At 45.2% G+C, this 23,234-nt stretch overlaps 1 protein-coding gene and 1 long non-coding RNA gene across 2 annotated transcripts in view; one reads left to right on the forward strand and one right to left on the reverse strand.

Moving 5' to 3' along the window:
- Positions 1-1,354: 1,354 nt before the first annotated feature.
- LOC142303374 (uncharacterized) lies at positions 1,355-13,229 on the reverse strand. The gene is made up of 2 exons (XR_012753012.1): positions 13,188-13,229; positions 1,355-1,655 (listed from the first exon to the last, which is right to left on the reverse strand). It is a non-coding gene; the product is annotated as an uncharacterized LOC142303374 (long non-coding RNA).
- Positions 12,600-23,234, forward strand: part of KDM3B (lysine demethylase 3B) — a 158,605-nt gene continuing 147,970 nt past the window's right edge. Inside the window, exon 1 of the mRNA XM_075344677.1 lies at positions 12,600-12,987. Within this exon, the coding sequence (XP_075200792.1) occupies positions 12,823-12,987 (165 nt within the window). The 5' untranslated portion in view covers positions 12,600-12,822. The remainder of the gene's footprint in view (positions 12,988-23,234) is intronic.

Here is a 23,234-nt window from a genome sequence, read left to right on the forward strand (position 1 = left end):
AAATTACAATTGACTTAATACATAAATTGTGTATATCAATACAACATGATCGTCAATACCTAAACCATTTATTTTAAATTGATTGCATTGGAATTGCTTTTTGGACAATTTCCATATATTTAGTTGCTGTATATGAAGATTAAGGGTTTTTCTTATTGCATTCACCTTTATTTGCATATTTAGCACACCTTCTTTTAACACTTTAGTGTGTCATCTTCAGTTTCATTATAGTAGCTCTTTAAAGGGAACCTGTCACCAGATTTGGGGCCTATAAACTGTGGCCACCACCAGTGGACTCTTGTATACAGTATGTTAGAATGCTGTATATAAGAGCCCAGGCTGCTGTGTAGAACGTAAAAATCAATTTGTAATACTCAAAGGGCGGTGTGGTGCAGATTGGTTGGATGGGTGTCTCCGGTACCTACCGGCGTCTCCTCTTTTGGCCATCTTTGTCCTTCTGAAGCCGGGTTGCATGACGCGTCCTATGTGATCCACACTATGCGGCATTGAGGACCCGCGCAGGTGCACTACAATACTTTGATCTGCCCTGTTCAGGCCAGATCAAAGTGCGCCTGTGCAGGACCTCAATGCCGTTGGTGTGGATGACACAGGATACGTCATGCAATCTGGCTTCAGAAGGACAAAGATGGCCAAAAGAGGAGGCGCCGGATCTGGAGAAAGGAGACACCCATCTGACCAGTCTGCACCGCCCGTTAGGTAAGTATTATAAAATTATTTTTACGTTCTACACAGGGGCCTGGGCTCTTATATACAGCATTCTAACATAAGCGCCCCACTGGTGGTGGCCACAGCTTATAGTCACCAAATGGTGACAGGTTCCCCTTAGTAATTTGAGAAGTTTAGTTTTTAGTGCTGGTGATTATCTTGGAGGGGGGGGGGGGGCGGCCAGTATTGGTGTTTTTTTTTGCGCTAAAACTTAAACAATAATCACAATTTATGGACAGTTGACACTGATACTCCTAGTTTATTGTGTTCTTGTAGCAATACTTTTTCTATAATGGAAGCTATGTGATTAACGCTTGCTGGAATAACCGATGAGAGGTTGGCGCCGTATCCATAAGGTTGTGCCCATACGAGGTATTTTTGAGGGCAGCAACATTGAGCTTACTAATGAATGACTACAATGGCACCTTGTAAGTAGCAAGTGTCTGACTTTCTCAGCTAAGACAATGGTCTATTGTAAAGCCCAATATCCATAGCTGATGGATGGTAATTTCCCAGAATGAGTGACTAAGCGGGTAACAATATTGGTAATTGCACAATATCAAAGTCCGGCACAGTTTGGTAGTGCGGACACTTGACTGGGATGTCTAGGAAGCAACTCACCAAAGTCTTAAATTTTATTTTTTATTTTTTTTTTTGCGCATTTTATGTTGAACAGCCGCCTAGCACACAGAAAATAATCGCATCCTAAAAATCAACATATTTTATCCGCTCTCCTTTAAAAGGAGCCTTTTTTTATACTGTTTAAAAAATAAAAAAATAAAAAACAGCTTCATGAATCAGCTCAAAGCAAGATGTTTCTGCGCCTCAGTGACATGCACATAGCAGGTTTCTTTCTTCCCATGAACCATTTGTTCAGGTTACTGGAGTGGAGTGTAGATAAATGGAGGGTCCTTGGGGGGGGGGGTAATCTGTAAAACAAAAGAAGAAAACAGGCCATGCATTCAATATCGGCTCGTAGCTTTAATTAGATTATTTTGTTCCCTGGTCATGTGGGATTCTGTTTTTTTTGCATTATTTCCCTATACGTCCCGTAATACACAGGTTATTTAGAAAAGTTCCCTTTCTTAACCCTTGGATTGGACTGCCAATGATTGGGGTCCTTTCTAATTTATTTTCCTGTACTGGTGATGTCCCAATCTGCATGGAGAAGATATTAGAGCGTTTCTTTCCCTGTACAGTGGCCCCACATCTGCAATGGGTGATCTTGTATTAACCCTGCATGGACTGAGCTGAGATGTGACCCTGTGTCCTAAAGGTGCAGTGTTGTGTGATCGTTAGTTTGTTACAGGTTATGCACAGCTGACCAGCTTTTTATAAATTACTCGGAGTGTCAGAAATATATTTTTGTAGACAATGAACAATATGCCTTTTTCAGCTGGATAGCTAAAACTGTGAAACATTGAGAAGCTGTCTGTAAACAAGTGTTCTGTATTTCCATTGTTATTTTTTCCTTTTTTCTTTTTTTTTTTTTTTAATTTTATTTTACTGCAAATACTTTAATTTTTCACTTGTAGTAATTAGAAACCGATTTGTTAGGATAGTTTTCTGTCTCCTAATCATTTCTCTATAATATTTTAATAAAGTTCTACAACCAATGTTATCACTCGTATGTGTCTTATAAAATACCCAGAGTCAAATTTTTGGCTGTTCATCGATCTGATTCCTACAATAAAATATACAGGTGTATATTAATGATAAACGAGTTTTTAAATACTCGGATTCGAGATACTCTTAACGAGTACTGTCTAATACTCGCGCATTCATTCCGAATAGCGTGTGCAATGCAAGTCAATAGGGAATACTCCCAAAGTAACGAGTAACCCAAATGCCGCACTATTCGCTACTCGCATGAATAGTGCAGAATTCGGGTTACACATTACATTGCGAGTTTTTCCCCATTGACTTGCATTGCACACACTATTCGGAATGAGTACGTGAGTATGAGACAGTACTCGTTAAGAGTATCGCGAATCGAAGTATTTCAAAACTCGCTCATCAATAGTGTATATCTAAAGACAGGAAAACATTTTCATGACTGCCTTCCTTACCAACACCAGTTCAAAATACCAAAGCACTACATGATGCAGCAGACCCCCATGATAAAGGTGATGAAATGACCGCTCAAACCTACCATTCATGGAGGGGGATGGTTGCCCAGTATTAGACATGCACATAGGTACGTGTGATGCACAGTGTCTGGCTTTCCGCCTATTGATGAGGGCCATACTATTAGATCAGGTGGGCTGCGCAGCACTATATAAGTGCATCGCACAGGACATACACCCCAGTTCTCCCAACCAACACTGAAGGGCCTGACTGCATCCTGCATAAATAGAAAAATGTGCAATATAAAGATGAAAATGTATAAAATACTTCAGGTATTGGTCTGTGTTTTGGCCAAAATACGCAAGCTCGCAATCCACTTCAAGGGTCCTCATACTTGTGAGTCCCTACATGAAATTTAAAACCAGCCCACATAAAAAGGAGAAATTAAAAAAACACTACAGAAAAGTGCCATTACCAAGAGGTCAGATTACCAATGCACTAGCACGATACAGCAGGCCCCCATGGTAAAGGTGGGAGTAACACAGGTGCAAAATACTGATGAAACCACCACTGACAACCTACCAATTCATGGAGGAGGTGGCTATTAGTATTAGGCTGGAGGCACACTTACGTGAGGTTCGCAGCACACTGCCTAGACTGGCCAGGTGCTCTGAGGACTGGAGCGTGCCAGCTTCATGCATTTCTGTGCAGCTGATACACTCCTGTCAGGAGAGCCGCCGGCCAGTCCGGGTGATGTGATACTTCACATGAGTCATCCTCTGCTCCTAATCTGGTGCCCGTGCAGTCTTCATCATCTAGGAAGTATCAATAAAAGAGAGAAGAAAAACGCGACCACAACGCCTGATAGTGCAAGAGTGATATCTTTATTAAAGCCAGGGGAGGTGAATGGCGGCACAATTAAAAGTGAAACTGCAGGTGACAGGAAGTCCAAGGTAAAAAATATAGTAAAAGACCGTGCACATATGTTATACAGATACCATCATGTGAGTAATGGAATGGTTCAAATTGTCAACCAGGAAGGAGTAAGATAAACAGATGTCACAGCGATGTAATAACCGGACCATAGTATATCGCATATAGCGATTAGACACCCACAATGGATGTGAAGTAAAGAGCATATGCTTAAGTTATGGTTAACCGCATAAGAGAGTACTAACATACCTGGAAAGACAAAACCAGGGCTGTGGAGTCGGTAAGGCTACTTTCACACATCCGGTTTGAGCCCTGCGGCTCAATCCGGCTGTGAAAACTATGCAACGGATGCGGTGAAAACACCGCATCCTTTGCATAAGTTTTTACATGCGGCCGGTCCGGTTTTTTCCGGTTGCGGCATGCTACTGAGCATGCGCAGTGGAAAATACCGCATGCGGCGACCGGATGCGGTTTTTTCCGCATCGCGCCGCATCCGGCCTCCATAGGGATGCATTGAAAAATGCGCCGCAGCGGCCGGATGCGGCGCGATGCGGTGTTTTTTGCCGGAGCAAAAAACGTTGCAGGGTACGTTCGATCCGGCCGCCGCATCGGCTAAATCTGCCGCATGCGGCCAAAACCGGACCGAACGCAAGCCCCTACGGCACAATGCGGCACTAATGTAAGTCAATGCAAAAAAAACCGCAATCGGCGTTACAAAAGCCGGTTGCGGTTTTTCTGCAGAACGCCGTATTGTGCCGCAGAGCAAAAATCCGGATGTGTGAAAGTACCCTAAGCCAAACCTTCGACTCCGACTCCGACTCCTCAAATTCTCTTGCACCGACTCCGACTCCGGCTCCGACTCCGACTCCGGCTCCGACTCCGACTCCTACATATATTGCTTATAGTTAGGTGAAAAATTTATTGTAGTACATGAATATGTGTATGTGAACATTAGACATTTAATAATTTTTATGATACAATAATCAAGATATTTGGATAGAACATAAAATATATTTATTGGATACAACTTTAGAACACAAAACTGTAATAAATTGTAAATATGTAATACACTATGTAATATACAGTAGATTACATATATATCTTGTGTGTGTATATACACTGTGTATATATATATAATATTACATATTTACAATTTATTAGTTTTTTGTGTTCTAAAGTTGTATCCAATAAATATTTTATGTTCTATCCAAATATCTTGATTATTGTATCATAAAAACAATTAAATGTCTGATGTTCACATTATACTACAATAAATTTTTCACTTAAATATAAGCATTATACTAAATGTTATTATTTAGTAAAATATTCAGCACATTCTGCATTGCACTCCTGTCCCCAATTTATTATATATTTTAGGAGTCGGAGTCGGTGCATTTTATACCGACTCCAACTCCGACTCCGACTCCACCAAAATGAGCTCCGACTCCGACTCCACGACTCCGACTCCACAGCCCTGGACAAAACCTTGGAGTATACTGTGACCTGCGTCACCCGACGGCCGTTTCGGCTGTCCAAGCCTTCGTCGGGGACGAAACTGCCGTCGGGTGACGCAGGTCACGGTATACTCCAAGGTTTTGTCCTTCCAGGTATGTTAGTACTCTCTTATGCGGTTAACCATAACTTAAGCATATGCTCTTTACTGCACATCCATTGTGGGTGTCTAATCGCTATATGCGATATACTATGGTCCGGTTATTACATCGCTTTGACATCTGTTTATATTACGCCTTCCTGGTTGACAATTTGAACCATTCCATTACTCACATGATGGTATCTGTATAAGATATGTGCACGGTCTTTTACTATATTTTTTACCTTGGACTTCCTGTCACCTGAAGTTTCACTTGTAATTGTGCCGCCATTCACCTCCCTTGGCTTTAATAAAGATATCACTCTTGCACTATCAGGCGTTGTGGTCGCGTTTTTCTGCTCTCTTTTATTGATACTAATTATCGACCTGCCTGGGTCCTATACCGCACCATGTATTTTGATTATTTATTTTATTACACACCAACTTGCTAAATCATGGTGTGGCTGTGGTCCTTATCATCTAGGAAGTGCCTCACTGAAAAAAGATGAAAGCGGCGCCACAAGGGATTATCTGGACGAGGTGTTTTTTTTTTTTTTTTTATAAAAATATAACCTGATGAGAGAATGAACAATACAAGATCTTATAATGAATGGGGTGGAGGAAGACAGGATAAATCAGGACTTATAATTAATTGGGGAGGGAGAGGACAATACAAGGTCCTATAATTTATTGGGGGGGGGGGGGGCTGAGAGCACAATACAGGGTCTCAATGAATTGGGTATTAGTGAGAAGAATACAGGGTCTTGTAATTTATTGAAGGGATTGGAGAGAGGACACAGGAAAGGAGTGTCTATTCTAATTGGGGAAGAGTCCTAGAAGCAAATTAATTTTATATTTATTGGGCTTTGGAAATGTGGCTAATTATAGTTAACACTAGAAGTCCCAGGAATTTTAAGCTCCATAGGGTTCCAATGGTAGAAATGTTAAATGACCCCTCTCTGGGACTTCTAGTGTTAAAGGTTTGTCCCTTAACCCATTCTCAATCACTGTTTTCCACCATCATATAATAACAGCTATAATAGACTTTGGTGTAGGCGCTCTTTCATCGTTATCAGCACTAGTTCTCCTGGGGACACGTCGCATTATGTCAAGTGATCCCTGCAGCCAATCATTGGCTGCTTCACTCTCAACTCCTTTGCACAAATCAGACATCCAAAGGAAGAGAGAATCCACAGCTCTGACTGCCTTCAGATGTCTGAAGGAGGGAAGAGTGAAGCCGGCGCTGATTGGGCCACAGGGACCATGTGACATAATTTCACACAAGTCCGGGAGAGCCAGTGCCTGCACCAAAGGTGAGTATAACTGTTATTGTTTTATAATGGGGGATCATAGTGGTTGAGAGGCAATCGGAATAGTGGGCAACCCTTTTTTAATAAGGGGGCACACAGTGCTGGCTTATCGAATTTAAATTTAGAGTGGTGTGAGTGTGTGGCTAATTGTGTGTTAATGGAGTGGTCCATATTTGTATTCAGGGACACTGGGGGATATATTTATTCAGGATCCTGCAAATCCATACAATACAGTGGTACCTCGCTTAACGAGTAACCCACTTAACAAGAATTTCGCTTCACAAGCAAAGCTTTCTGTAAATTTGTAACCCGGTTTACGAGAAAGCTTTGCTGTATGAGCGAAATCCTCACTGCACACACTTCCGGTTCCGTACATCCACCGTGCTCTGACCCGCACTTGCAGTCCACACAAACACGCACGCACATACAGTATTCTGCTCACCTTGCCTTCCGTTCCACTGCCGGCCTCATGGTTCTTGTAGTTCCCGGGAACATCGCAACGTCCTTGCGGCGAGCTACAAGTACCATGAGGCCGGCGGTGGAACGGAAGGTAAGGTGAGCATATAATATGTGTACCTTCCGTTTCATCGCCGGCCTCCTGGGTCCTGTAGTTCGCCGCTCCACTCCAGGCTGTGCATCGGCATCCATAGCGACGAAGCAGGAACTTTGGCCGGTGCGCTGCCTTTGAGTAGCGGTGACAATCAGAGGCAAGTGGCTCTGCCTTTGACGTCAGCGCGCTGGGAGCGGAAGTTATGGCCTCCGCCGTTATGGTAACCCGATACACAGCCCGTACCGGAGAACAGCAAATCCCAGGAGACCGGCGATGGAACGGAAGGTAAGGTGAGCATATAATATGTGTGAGTTTGTATGCGTTTGTACATGTGTGGAATGATAGAATAGGGGACCAGGATGGGACATTTAACAAGTTGGGGAACGAATCGTCTGAATTGCAATGATGTCCTATGGGAAATCTTGCTTTGCTTTGAACGAGTGACTTGGTTAACAAGCACACTCCCAGAACGGATTGTTCTCATTAAGCAAGGTTCCACTGTATATGTGACTGTTATTTTCAGTGTCACAGTGATCAGTGCAGCATGTCAAGTCATGACTGGAAGATGTTGACATGAAGGTCTGACCAGATGAAGAATTGGCAAAAGCAAATGACTATCGGATGAGAACTCACCAATAAGTTACACGGTGTAAATATTAGCTATACTAAGCTGATGGGAGTAATATTCCTCCCTTATGTATGGTGGCGTCCTTTTGTATATAATGTGCTCTCTTGTTTTATAGAGCATCGGTCCTTTAGAATATAATGTACTCTCTTATTTAATGCATGACCATTATAACATAGTGTCCTTTATGTATAGCACTGATCCTTATTATTTCTCTTTGTAGTGCAGTCCTTTATCATTTATAGCGACTACCCTTATAACATAGCTTCCTCTTATTATGTATAGCGCCATCTCTTACTATATTGTCCTCCCTTATATCACCATGCATTATTACAAAGTATTCTCTTATGTACTAAAGTGCCATCCCTTATTACATAGCGTACTCTCTAATGATGTATAGTGCCGTCTTTTATTACATAGTGTCCTTTATGTATAGCACTGATCCTTATTATTTCTCTTTGTAGTGCAGTTCTTTATCATTTATAACGACTACCCTTATAACATAGCTTCCTCTCTTATGTATAGTGCCATCTCTTACTATATTGTCCTCCCTTATTATATTACCATGCATTATTACAAAGTATTCTCTTATGTACTTAGAGCAGCATTCTTATTACACAGCGATGTATAGTGCCGTCTTTTATTACATAGTGTTGCCTCATTACATAGCGCACGTTTCCATTATTGCACAGTATCTTGTCCCTTGTTATGTATCCTTAACACTAGAAGTCCCAGAAATGTCGAGCTCCCTGGGTTCCAAAGGTAGAAATGTTAAATGACCCCTCTCTGGGACTTCTAGTGTTAATATATAGCATCCTTTTTTCTGATAAAGAAAAAAAAACAACCTGCTGATTGACTGGTCTTGTTGGAATGAAAACATGTTTGCCCCTTCCTGATTTCTTATTCTTTTGTATGTTTGTTTCAGATCAACAAACAAATTTAAATATTAGACAAAGATAACACAAGTAATCACTAAATGCAGTTTATAAATAAAGGTCTTTATTATTAAGAGAAAAAGAAATCCAGAGTAAGGATATGTGCGCACGTGTGTGCACTGCACCACACCTAAAAGGTGCACTTCAGAGCGCAGCTGAAAAGCTCCGTTCTGAAGCGCATGGTGCCGGCAGAGAACGTGCGCTCTGCCTGCAGCTCCAGCCATAGACAGAGCAGGGGCTGCCGGCAAAGCGCACGGAAGAAGTGACATGTCACTTCTTAGAACACGCACTTCGGGCAGCAGCCGAAGCGCTGCGCTCTAAGACGCCACGTGCGCACAGCTCCTGCACAATCTCCATAGATTATGCAGAGGACGCATGCAGTTACGCTGCGCTACAAAGCACAGCGTAACTGCATGTAATTACGCAACGTGCACACATAGCCTTACCGTGCCCTGTGTGAAAAAGCGATTGCCCCCTAAACCTAATGACTAGTTGGACCACCCTTAGAAGCAACAACTGCAATCAAGCGTGTCAGATGAGCCTAAAGTTCTTTTTGCTCAGCAGTGGTTGTCATTTGCACTCTGCCATACAGGCCAGATTTGCCCCGTCTCTTTCTTAGGGTAGAGTCATGAACACTGACCTTAACTGAGGAAAGTGAGGCCTGTAGTTCTCTGGATGTTTTGTGACCTCTTTGGGGAGTTGTTGCTGCACTCTTGGGGTAATTTTGGTAGGCTGGCCACTCCTGGGAAGGGGTTTTCTGGTCTAAACCAATACTGCAGTAACTATATGTGACTGCAGACTTGTGAATCCTCACATCACACACACTGTGAGGATTCTCTGGTGTCTGAGCTGGGAATGCAGAATACAGAAACATCATCTCGAGACATCAGCCTGGAACTTAAAGATTGGGCGGAAATGGGTCTTTCAAATGGACAATGACCCGAAACATACTGCCAAACTGGTTACAAAGTGGTGTAAGGATAACAGTCAATGTTTTGGAGTGGCCATCACAAAGCCCTGATCTCAATCCTATTGAAAATTTATGGGCAAAGCTGAAAAGGCCAATGCAAGCAAGGCAACCTACAAACATGGCTCAGTTACACCAGTTCTGTCAGGAGGAATGGGCCCAAATTCCTACTGACTATTGTGAGAAACCTGTGGAAGGATATCCAAAACCTTTGACCCAACTCATATAATATAAGGGCAATGGCAAGGAAATGTATGTGAACTTTTGATTTTGCAGAAAGTAATAAAAATGCCTTAAAACATTCTCTCATTATTCTGGCATTTCACAAATATAAATAATTTTGGTTGCTAATTGACCTAAAACGGAAAAAGATTTATTCTGATTTCATGTCAGATAGTGAGAAAAACATGCATATGTGTCTTTTATATATCTATCTAGCTCTGTGTATCTGTATGTCTTTATGTGTGTGCATATGAAGCCCCTTCTAATATAGTAGAGGCAGGACCTCGTCCTGTGGAGGTGAACCCATATACATATAGATATATATATACACACGCCAAGTGTAGTGTGTGTGTATATGAAGCCCCCTTTAATATAGTAGAGGCAGGACCTTGTCCAGAGGAGGAGGACCTGTATATATTTGCTGCCAGAGTACTGTGTATAGGAAGCCCCCTCTAATATACTAGATTCAGGACCCCATCCTGTGGAGGTGGACCCGTACGTTTTCGCTCCCTGTGTAGTGGTTATATGAAGCCCCCTCTAATATAGTAGGGAGCAGGACCCAGTCCTGTGGAGGTGGACCCGTATATATTCACACCCAGTGTAGTGTGTTTAAAGTCCCCTCTAATATAGTAGGGGCAAGACCTGGTCCAGTGGAGGAGGACCTGTATATAATTTGCTTCCAGTGTAGTGTATATGAATACCCCCTCTAATATAGTAGGGGCAGGACCTAGTCCAGTGGAGGAGGACCTGTATATATTTGCTTCCAGTGCACTGTGTATATGATGCCCCCTCTAAAATAGTAGGGAGCAGGATCTCGTATTGTGGAGGAGGACCTGTATATATTCACTCTCAGTGTACTGTGTATATGAAGACCCCTCTAATATAGTACAGGCAGGACCCAGTCCTGTGGAGGAGGACCTGTGTATATTTGCTTCCAGTGTAGTATGTATATGAAGCCCCCTCTAACATAGTAGGGGCAGGACTCCGTCCAGTGGATGAGGACCCATATATATTTCCTCCCAGTGTAGTGTATGAAGCTCCTTCTAATATAGTAGGAGCAGGACCCCGTCCGGTTGAGGACCTGTATATATAGATTCGTTCCCAGTGTAGTGTATGAATGAAACCCCCTCTAATATAGTAGAGGTAGGATCTCATCCTGTGGAGGAGGACCTGTATATATAGATTTGTTCCCAGTGTAGTGTATGAAGCTCCTCTAATATAGTAGGGGCAGGACCTCGTCCTGTAGAGGAGGACCTGTATATATTCCCTCAGAGTGTAGTATGTATATGAAGCCCCCTCTAATATAGTGGGGGCAGGACCCCGTCCTGTGGAGGAGGACCCGTATATATTCACTCTCAGTGTAGTGTATGAAGTCCCCCTCTAATAGAGTAGGGGGGAGGACCTCGTCCAGTGGAGGAGGACCCGTATATATTCGCTCCCTATGTAGTGTGTATATGAAGCCCCCCCTCTATTATAGTAGAGTCAGGATCCCGTCCTGTGGAGGAGAACCTGTATATATTCGCTCCCTGTGTAGTGTGTATATGAAGCCCCCCTCTATTATAGTAGAGTCAGGATCCCGTCCTGTGGAGGAGAACCTGTATATATTCACTCTCAGTGTAGTGTATGAAGCCCCCTCTATTATAGTAGAGTCAGGATCCCGTCCTGTGGAGGAGAACCTGTATATATTCGCTCCCTGTGTAGTGTGTATATGAAGACCCCCTCTAATATAGTAGAGTCAGGATCCCGTCCTGTGGAGGAGAACCTGTATATATTCGCTCCCTGTGTAGTGTGTATATGAAGCCCCCCCTCTATTATAGTAGAGTCAGGATCCCGTCCTGTGGAGGAGAACCTGTATATATTCGCTCCCTGTGTAGTGTGTATATGAAGCCCCCCTCTAATATAGTAGAGTCAGGATCCCGTCCTGTGGAGGAGAACCTGTATATATTCGCTCCCTGTGTAGTGTGTATATGAAGCCCCCCCTCTATTATAGTAGAGTCAGGATCCCGTCCTGTGGAGGAGAACCTGTATATATTCACTCTCAGTGTAGTGTATGAAGCCCCCTCTATTATAGTAGAGTCAGGATCCCGTCCTGTGGAGGAGGACCCGTATATATTCACTCTCAGTGTAGTGTATGAAGCCCCCTCTAATATAGTAGGGGCAGGACCTCTTCCAGTGGAGGAGGAAACGTATATATTTGCTTCCAGTGTACTGTGTATATGAAGCCCCCTCTAATATAATAGGGGCAGGACCCCGTCCAGTGGAGGAGGACCTGCACATACTCGCGCTCAGTTTACTGTGTAATTCCCCGCATTGGTCAGGCCCACCCATTTCCAGGCGCCATCCTCCTCGGTGTCCTCCCCCTATCACTCCGCTTAATTACATTAGGTCACGCCCATTGGTCGCGAGCCGTTCACTAAGCGCATGCGCATCTTCTCGATGTGTACTAAAGATCCCTCCGCTCCGAACACCGGTCTCCACCTCCGCCTCTAATCATCTCCTCTTCAACTGTGTATTGACCAATGGAATCATTACTTGTTTCCAGGATAAGGAAGCACCGTGTACTCCACACCACTAGGGGCGCTGTGCTCTGTACCCCTCGTTTCCTCTCACAGTTGATGGGGTGGGTTGTGCTGCATCCTATTCCCTGTCAGCAGGGGGCGCTAGAGTTTATGTTGTAGAGGCCGGACTACACACGCCATAGGGCGGTTTGAGGCATTGTTTTGGTGGCTGTTTCCCTCCTCCCCACACGGGGCGCTGTTGACTCCTCGCAATGCGCTCCCAGCCGCACGGCGGCGTTGTTGTGTAACGCGTTGTGTCCGCGGGTGCTGCAGAGGCCTCGCTCGCTGTTTCACGTCCGGTGATCGCGCTGTGGTCTCGGGTAACCAGCCGGAGAGACATGGCGGCTCCGGTGTCACCGGTGGGCAAGCGGCTGAGGCTGCTGTTTGACGAGAGCTCTTCCGGACGGGAGGGAGCCCCAGATCCGTCTATCCCGTTGGGCAGGCGGGCCTGGGAGGGCGGAACTGTGCGGGGGCTCAAAGGAGCGGCGCCGGAGGAGCTGGCGGTAAGTGGCCACTCCCGACTCCGGAATCACTCGCTGCTCGGTGTAGTTTCGGCCTAGTCCGGCCCACTCCCGGTGCTACCACTCCTGGCCCCGTGACCGCGGCCCCTCCCCCAGTGTACACAGAGGAGGTCGGATCAATGGCTGCCCCCCGCAGTGTGTGCTGCCCCCCGGAGTGCGGGCTGCCCCTCAGTGCCACTCACCAGCAATGCCACAAAGTTTCTCCCAGAAACCAGAATCACTGATGTCACTATGTAGCGTGCTGCCGGGATACACAACTCACTGATCAGTGCGCACGGCTTATATAGCGCCATCCCTGTCCCCATCGGGGCTCACAATATAAACTTACTATCAGTATGTCTTTGGAGTGTGGGAGGAAACCCACGCAAACATGGGGAGAGCATACAAACAACTTGCAGATGGTGTCCTTAGTTGGATTAAAACCCAGGACCCCAATGCTGCACACTGAGCCACTGTTATCCTTAATGCCCACTGAGCCATTGTGCCACACGTGATAACCACTGAGCCTATGTGCTGACCACTGAGCCACTGTGCTACCTGTGATAAGCACTGAAATACTATGCTGCCCATTGAGCCATTGTACTATCTGTGATAACCACTGAGCCACCTTGATGACCACTAAGCCCCCATGCTGCCAACTAAGCAACTGTGCTACCCATGCTGTCCACTGAGTCACCGTGCAGCCTGTGATAACCACAGACCTATCATGTTGCCCACTGATCTTCCATGTTGCCCACTGATCTTCCATGTTGCCCACTGAGCCATTGTGCTGCCCACTGAGCCATTGTGCTGCCCACTGAGCCACCGTGCTGCCCACTGAGCCACCGTGCTACCCATGCTGCCCACTGATCTTCTATGTTCCCCACTGAGCCATTGTGCTGCCCACTGAGCCACCGTGCTACCCATGCGGCCCACTGATCTTCCATGTTTCCCACTGAGCCACCGTGCTACCCATGCTGCCCACTGATCTTCCATGTTTCCCACTGAGCCATTGTGCTGCCCACTAAGCCACCAGTGATAACCACTGAGCCTATGTGCTGCCCACTGAGCCACTGTGCTACCTATAACAACCACTGAGCCACCGTGCTATCTGTGATGACCACTGAGCCCCCATGCTGCCAACTGAGCAACTGTGCTACCCATGCTGTCCACTGAGTCACCTTGCTACCTGTGATAACCACAGAGCCACCATGCTGCCCATTGAGCCACCGTGCTACCCATGCTGTCCACTGATCTTCCATGTTGCCCACTGAGCCACCGTGATACCCGTGTTAACCACTGAGCCACCGTGCTGCCCACTGAGCCACCGTGCTACCCGGGATGCCCTCACATAGTAGTGATCCTATCGGCTTTCCATAGGACATCGGTGATCAGCCCGGGAATCCTCCAGCTAGTGGAGCGTCACAGAATTGTATACACAGTGGCTTTTTCATATTGCTGTTGGTGTCCGCTTCTTCTGCCTGACATCCACGTGACATCGCTTCTTATACATCACTATAAAGTGTACATGGGGAAACCCAGTCTCCTAAGTTAATAATTGCAGTACTGCATAAGTCTGATCCCATACGGGGGACCCATATTGCGCCCGTCTTTTCTTCCACACCCATAGATGTGAATATGCCGGTCTCACCCGACATAAGGAGAGAATAGTGTAGTTTGGTTTTTTCACTGCAATGATTTTGTTCATGATAAATAAAGAAAAACTAAAATGCTGATCTGCACAGCCCAATTAAATAAAATGAGTTTGTGATCCGTTTGTTACGGACTGCACTCGGAGCAAACATAGTTCTTAGCAGGATGGTCAGAATCAGAGTTACACTATGTTGCCTACACGGGTGGCTTCTACATTGCCCCTCTGCTCAGCTCTGGGTGGACACGTCCTTCAGGGCTCATGTTCACGGATCTCTATTATGTAATTATTTCCAAAATAATAATAATAATTTTATTCATTTATATAGCGCTATTAATTCCACAGCTCTTTACATACATTGGCAACACTGTCCCCATTGGGGCTCACAATCTACATTCCCTAGCTGTATGTTTTTGCAGTGTAAGAGGAAACCCACGCAAACACGGGGAGAACATACAAACTTGCAGATGGTGTCCTTGGTGGGATTTGAACCCAGGACCCCAGCACTGCAAGACTGCAGTGCTAACCACTGAGCCACCGTGCTGAATATTAAGATATCCCTATCCATACAATATACTGATGGCTGGGTGCCCCAACTTTCTGGGTCCCCCAGTACCTCCCAGTAAAGTAGGTTCTAGAACATGAGAAGGGGCGCCCCATTCACCGATCCAAGGCTGAGCTGTGCAGAGATTCCATTGGTTGGAACTCCAGTGATCAGTACGTTATGCCGTTAAGAGGGCTGATGGGGGAAAGAAGTGACTAGTGTTTGCTTTTGTTCTTTTCAGAAGTCAGAAACTTTGTTTAAAGTGGCACTCTACTGTACTACAGGTTATGTTATAATTATTAGATCATGGCCAGACCTTCATCAGTGCCATAGACTTTGAATGAAGCAGTAAGGGACGTTCTGTTTCATTTATTTCTGGCACCCATACTGGCTATTAACACTAGAACTACTGGACTTGTGACACCTATATAGAAATGCATGGTGCAAAGTAGTCAAAATGACTACCTCGGTAGTTCTAGTGTTAAGTCCTTGTAATATCCCTTTAAGCATGGCATAATGAAAAGATGTTCAACAACTTTTACATCACCGCTTGCGGTCCTGGATTGGGAACAAGGCTGAATACTTTAAACAATCTGTTACAATTGTAACCATGTAGCAAACATAGTTGTAGCAAACTCGGCTGGAGCCGTGGCCTTGCAGAGTGACTTTCTAATTATGCTTTTATATGCCTCTGATTGCATACTAAGAGATTGAATGATGTCATAAATTTAGTGCAGTATAAGGCTATGTGCGCACGTTGCGTACTGTCACTGCAGAAATTTCTGCAGCGATTTGAACAGCACACGTGCGCTTCAAATCGCTGCAGAAACAGTCCGTAATGAAAAAAAAAAGCCGATTCCATGCGCTCTGCCTGCAGCCCCTCCCATAGACAGAGCGGGGGCTGCATGCAGAGCGCAGGAAAGAAGTGACATGTCACTTCTTAGAACGCGCGCTTCGGGCAGCAGCTGAAGCGCGCGTTCTAATACGCCACATGCGCACGTCTCCTGTATAATCATCATAGGACGCATGCAGTTACGCAACGTGCGCACATAGCCTTAAAAGGCATCTGTCACCCCCTAAACCACTTTTACAGGTATCTAGGGGACTTCCCCCCCCCCCATAAAAATCAGACCTATAGCATAGCTTTTAGTGGTTTTGGTTGGTTTCACACATCCGGCTTTTTGCTGGTTTGACGGATGTGATACAGTACAGTGACAGCACCGCAAATTCCAGGTCACATGACAGCATGTGATTGGCGCTTGTTGCGCTGCCACTGTACTGTATACACTGTACTGGAGTGCGCCGCATCCGCCAAACCAGCGAAAAGCCGGATGTGTGAAACTGGCCTTAGTTGGCATTAAAAAAGGATTTATTTTCTATGCAAATTAGTCACCTTCTGGGCACCCTTATTGGCCAAGAGCTCAGTAGATTCTCACAGTCCCTGAAATTGTATACTGAGCACTGTCATATCTCGATTGACATGTAAAGGGAACCTGTCAGGTGCAATACTCTGAAGCACGAGCAGTTCTGGGTGTATATTGCTAATCCCTGCCTAACTGGCCCTGTATACACTAGCGTAGATAAAGAGATCTTTAGAAATTGTTTCTAAATATCCTTTATGATATGCAAATGAGTGCAGGGACTAGTCACAAGGGCATTAGTTCCTGTGCTCATTCTGCCCTCGTAGCATGTTAGCACGCCCATTCAATGGCCATTGCCTCGAGTCATCAGTGGTGACGTGTACCTGTGTTTGCTGCCACCACTTCAGAGCACCAGATTTAGGGTTTCCCTCTCTCCCGGTCTCTCTTATTATTATACCACCCCCTTTGAAGTGCAAACAAAATTCACAGTTAATAAATCTGGCATACAGCTAACCAAGCCTAGTTTTACAATATTTTGCTGTGCAATAGTGACCTGCCAAACTTCACAACTTATTAACATCATCAGTCTGGCACTCCGGCTTTGATAGACTAATGTCGGCTGAACCCGCCAATATTGACTGTTTTGGCCGGCAGTCTGTGTGTGGGTGCGGGCCAGCTGTTCCTCAGGGGCGTGTCTGGATTTCTATTGTGCCCCTGAGATACGTCACTGGCAGAAATGTCAAGCAGCAGCTTTCTCATGGAGGATGAGCACTCCTGTGTATGGCAGAGCAATCCGAGGTATCGGCCAACGTATCCATCTAATGTGTGTGACCAGCTTAAGGCTGGCATCAGTTCACAGCTATTCTGCAACTGTACAAAAAGAATTAAAAATTGGCCAAATGGCAGATAAGTCTCATGCAAGTTGTGCTCCTATGTGGCTTATGTAAATATGTCACCCCACAGTGGGCAGCAGAAAGTAGGGGCAAACACTGGAGCTTGTGTTCAGTGAAAATCTCACTTTATATAGGACAATGTTAGGGAATGACATGAACTGCATGTAACTAATATATAAATAATAGTGGCATTGCTCTCACCAATTGGGGAAGGAATCAGAGCTATGGGGAAAGAGATCCTCATGGTACTTATACATTTGTGATCCTAAGGCTATGGATGCAAAACTAAGCAACTTTCTAAATAGTTCTGTATAGCACGATACTCAAAAACACCCCTCAAAAAGTCAAGAATTATTGTAGAAAGCGTGGAGTCCACTCCTGCTACAATAACTTTCTAAATAGTTTTCATTAAATATTTCCTTTTTTTGTATGTGAAAGTGTGCAACTCCTATACATGGCTAGTGCTGCTGCGTCTGACATGGATCTTACTGCACAATTCACCTTGCTGTGCCTAATCGTTCTGCACTGCTCCTCCCATCTGATTCAGTGATGCTAGCAATGAGGAGGAAGGTATATACATCTGAAGCAAGGCAGAGTGTAGAGAGGGAGGAAAGCATCCAAGTCTTCTGAGAGGGCGAATCACCGGCTACTTTGCCTGAGTGAAGCTTGGGAGGAGACAGGAGTTCTTTAAGTGGGAAGGGGATGAATTACACAGGCTCTATACAGAGAGAACACACACACACACACACACACACACACACACACACACACACACACACACACACACACACACACACACACACACACTATTCTGTACAGGCAGAAGTCTCATCTACCCCATACATGGTATATGCTTGGCGTGCATGTGTTCATAAGCGGCTGCCAGACAACTCTGGCAGCAGCTTATCATCAGAGAACAAGAAGGTGTTGGCAGTCACTCCTTATCTCCCCTGACTTCTGAGAGAAGAATCAGGAGGCCCCTTTGTGCATTCAGTTACAATACATTTATGTGCATGGGTTTGTTTACTTTTTGTATCTAAAGATTTGCTATAAAGAAATTACATTTTTAAAATTAATAACTTTTTGGCAGAAGTACAAGAAGCCCCCAAATTCAGTATGTTTCTTGTCATTTTGAAACACACACACACACAAACACACACACACACACCGTGCACTCACATACACACACACCGTACACACACATACGCACACACCATGCACACACACACCGTGCAGACACACACACCGTGCACACACACACACCGTGCACACACACACACACCGTACACACACACACCGTACACACACACACCGTGCACACACACACACCGTTCACACACACACCGTGCACACACAAACACACACACCGTGCACACAGAAACACACACACCGTGTACACACACACCGTGTACACACACACCGTGTACACACACACCGTGTACACACACATACACACACCGTGCACACACACCGTACACACACACACCGTACACGCACACACCGTACACGCACACACCGTACACACACACACACACACACACACACCATTCACAGACACACACCGTGCACACACACACACACCGTTCACACACACACACCGTGCACACACATTTTGTGACAATAGTTAACATTAGTAGGTACCATGGGATTCTTAGACTACATTCACAGGTTCAGGATCTTCTGCAGATTTCCGGGTGGATCCACACCTCACAATTACAGCAATTCATAGGAATTTTGAAAACCCCATTCACATATTGTGGTAAAAATCTGCACTAAAATGAGAGCACGCTTCTTGTGTGGATCTTCATTAAGGATTTCACCTGATACAATGCTTTGTGATGGAGTAAAGTGAAGTCTGCAACAGATTCCACCACAAACAAATTTTGTTTTATCTATCTTGCTCATTTATTTAGCACTATTAATTCCACAGCGCTTTACAGGTGTGATCATCACTCTCCCCATTGGGGCTCACAATCTACATTCCCTATCTGTATGGCTTTGGAGTGTGGAAAAAACCCGGAGAACCTGGAGGAAACCCAGACAAACTCCTTGCAGATGTTGTCCTTGGTGGGATTTGAACCCAGGACCCCAGCGCTGCAAGACTGCAGTGCTAACCACTGAGCCACCATACAGTGCTAACCACTGAGCCACTGTTCTGCATTAGTTGTTAATACAGTTAGGTCCAGAAGTATTTGGACAGTGACACAATTTTCGCGAGTTGGGCTCTGCATGCCACCACATTGGATTTGAAATGAAATCTCTACAACAGAATTCAAGTGCAGATTGTAACGTTTAATTTGAAGGTTTGAACAAAAATATCTGATAGAAATTGTAGGAATTGTACACATTTCTTTACAAACACTCCACATTTTAGGAGGTCAAAAGTAATTGGACAAATAAACCAAACCCAAAAAAAAAAATTTTATTTTCAATATTTTGTTGCAAATCCTTTGGAGGCAATCACTGCCTTAAGTCTGGAACCCATGGACATCACCAAACGCTGGGTTTCCTCCTTCTTAATGCTTTTCCAGGCCTTTACAGACGCAGCCTTCAGGTCTTGCTTGTTTGTGGGTCTTTCCGTCTTAAGTCTGGATTTGAGCAAGTGAAATGCATGCTCAATTGGGTTAAGATCTGGTGATTGACTTGGCCATTGCAGAATGTTCCACTTTTTTGCACTCATGAACTCCTGGGTAGCTTTGGCTGTATGCTTGGGGTCATTGTCCATCTGTACTATGAAGCGCCGTCCGATCAACTTTGCGGCATTTGGCTGAATCTGGGCTGAAAGTATATCCCTGTACACTTCAGAATTCATCCGGCTACTCTTGTCTGCTGTTATGTCATCAATAAACACAAGTGACCCAGTGCCATTGAAAGCCATGCATGCCCATGCCATCACGTTGCCTCCACCATGTTTTACAGAGGATGTGGTGTGCCTTGGATCATGTGCCGTTCCCTTTCTTCTCCAAACTTTTTTCTTCCCATCATTCTGGTACAGGTTGATCTTTGTCTCATCTGTCCATCGAATACTTTTCCACAACTGAGCTGGCTTCATGAGGTGTTTTTCAGCAAATTTAACTCTGGCCTGTCTATTTTTGGAATTGATGAATGGTTTGCATCTAGATGTGAACCCTTTGTATTTCTGAACATGTTTTTGTAAACAGCTAAAATAACAAAACTTGTGTCACTGTCCAAATATTTCTGGACCTAACTGTATATGACCAAATGTACAATGGAGGTTTTTTCACAACAGGAGAATGTGGACCAAGGGGATAAACAGACGTAGTCTTTCTGGTGTACAAAGCCATTTTAGCCTATGCTCCCATGATTAGCTTTTGGGTCAGCACACATGGCGAGAAAAATGGAGCGAGTGGAATGTGATAAAAATCGCATTCCACCTGCATCCATGTTACTCTATGGGGTCGCAGCCATGAGCGATTTTTTTTTTCCTCAGCCCTAATTGGACCGAGAAAACAATTGCAGCATGCTGTGGGTGGAATCTGATTTGTTTTCTCTCACACCCATACAAGTCTATGGGAGGAAGAGAAACATCGCATTGCTCTCGCATTACACCGGTATAATGCGAGTGCAGTGCGATATATGCATCAGCTGATAATGGAGGGGATGGGGAGATTACTCCCTCCCTCTCCTCCGCAGCGCCCGCCCCTCCTCCGCGGCTGATCGCAGGATGCATCACAGTGGCATGATACTTGGCTTACACTCCAGCAGAGCGGGAGCCAAGTGTCATGTGATTAGACTTGCATTAGTGCTGTGCATCCCCAGCCTTAAGCGGGCTTTACACTGTAGCGATATTGCTAGCAATTTGTAGCGATAGCGAGCGTGTAAGTACCCGCCCCCGTCGTGCATGCGATTGTGTGCGATCGCTGCCGTAGCGAACATTATCGCTACGCAGCATCACACATACTTACCTGGTCGTCGTCGTCGCTGTGACTGCCGAACAATCCCTCCTTCAAGGGGAGGGACGTTCGGCATCACAGCGGCGTCACCGCAACGTCACTAAGCAGCCAGCCAATCAAAGCGGAGGGGCGGAGATGAGCAGGACGTAACATCCCGCCCACCTCCTTCCTTCCGCATTGCGGCCGGTGGCAGGTAAGAAGACGTTCCTCGCTCCTGCGGTGTCACACATAGCGATGTGTGCTGCCGCATGAGCGATGAACCACCTGGAGAAACAACCCTTACCGATTTTTGAGTTTGGGATGACCTCTCCATGGTGAACAATTTTCACCATTTTTGAGGTCGCTTAAGGTCGCTGGTCAGTGTCACACGCTGCGATATCGTTAATACTGCCGGATGTGCGTCACTAACAACGTGACCCCGACGACAAAACATTAACGATATCGTAGCGTGTAAAGCCCCCTTTAGGCTATGTGCCCACGTTGCATCGTGTCCCTGCAGAAATTTCTGCAGCGATTTGACAATACATGTGCACTTCAAATCGCTGCACCAATGCTGCGTAATGAATGCAGTGAAAAAGCCGATTTCATGTGCTCTGGATGCAGCCCCCACCATAGACAGAGCGGGGGCTGCATCCAAAGCGCACGGAATAAGTGACATGTTGCTTCTTAGGACGCAGCGATTTGGAAGCATGCAAATTGCTGCGTTCTAAAAGGCAACGTGCACATGGATTATGCACAATCTTCATAGATTGTGCAGGGGACGCAGGCCGCATGCCGTTATGCTGCAGTGCAATATGCAGCGTAACTGAACACAAATACGCAATGTGCGCACACAGCCTAAAGTGAGTCTTTGATGTTTCAGAATTTTTGCATCAATTCTGCATCTATTAGGTAAATTAGGTTGTTTGCATTTTTTTTTATTTACTATTTGAGTGAGGTTTTTTACAGTGATTTGTGGCTCTTTTTGGGATGTCATGTTTTAAATTGTCTTTGTTTTTTTTCATACTTCCTTTTATTTGGCTTTGACAAAACTTTATTGATAGCCAACGGATGGGAACTTAAAACTAATGTGATCTCTCTACCTGCTGATTTTCCATGGCTAAGGCAATTCTATGGGGAAATCCGCAAATAAAACTCATCGTACTCACAAGAGAAATTGATATCTTACGGATTTAAATAATGCACTACAGTTCAGTGTATGTAGCCTGGAAAAAAAGAGCAGTGGGCATGAGATTTCTATACATCCCATCCACTTTGCTGGCACTGCAAGACGCTGTATTTTTTTGCTCAGCGAAAATACGCGACGTCAAAAACTCTGTGGCAAACTAAATCAGGATTTCCATCTCCAAAATCCTATCTCAATATAGGTGTATAATAATATAATATAATTATAATATTATATAATATATATTTATTTCTTTGTCGCTCCATTGGGAGACCCAGACAATTGGGGTGTATAGCTTCTGCCTCCGGAGGCCACACAAAGTATTACACTTTAAAAGTGTAACCCCTCCCCTCTGCCTATACACCCTCCCGTGCATCACGGGCTCCTCAGTTTTATGCTTTGTGTGGAAGGAGGCACACATCCACTCAGCTTCTCATTTTAGTTATATCGGTTGGAAGAAAAGTGGGCTCCCACGGGGCCCCCGGCATGTTCCCTTCTCACCCCACTATGTCGGCGGTGCTGTTAAGGTTGAGGTACCCATTGCGGGTACAAAGGCAGGAGCCTCATGCCGTCTCTTTCACCATCCCTTAGCGGCTCTGGGAGAAGTGGGATCCTGAGCGGTCATCCAGTCACTGGGACCGTGCTCCCTCCGCAGCCCCTGGGGGAATCTGTCGGACAGGAGTTTGTTGATCCTCAGGGACCGGGCCCTGCATCACTAAGGT

This window comes from Anomaloglossus baeobatrachus, chromosome 4 (genome assembly GCF_048569485.1).
Source record: "Anomaloglossus baeobatrachus isolate aAnoBae1 chromosome 4, aAnoBae1.hap1, whole genome shotgun sequence".
Lineage (NCBI taxonomy): Eukaryota > Metazoa > Chordata > Amphibia > Anura > Aromobatidae > Anomaloglossus > Anomaloglossus baeobatrachus.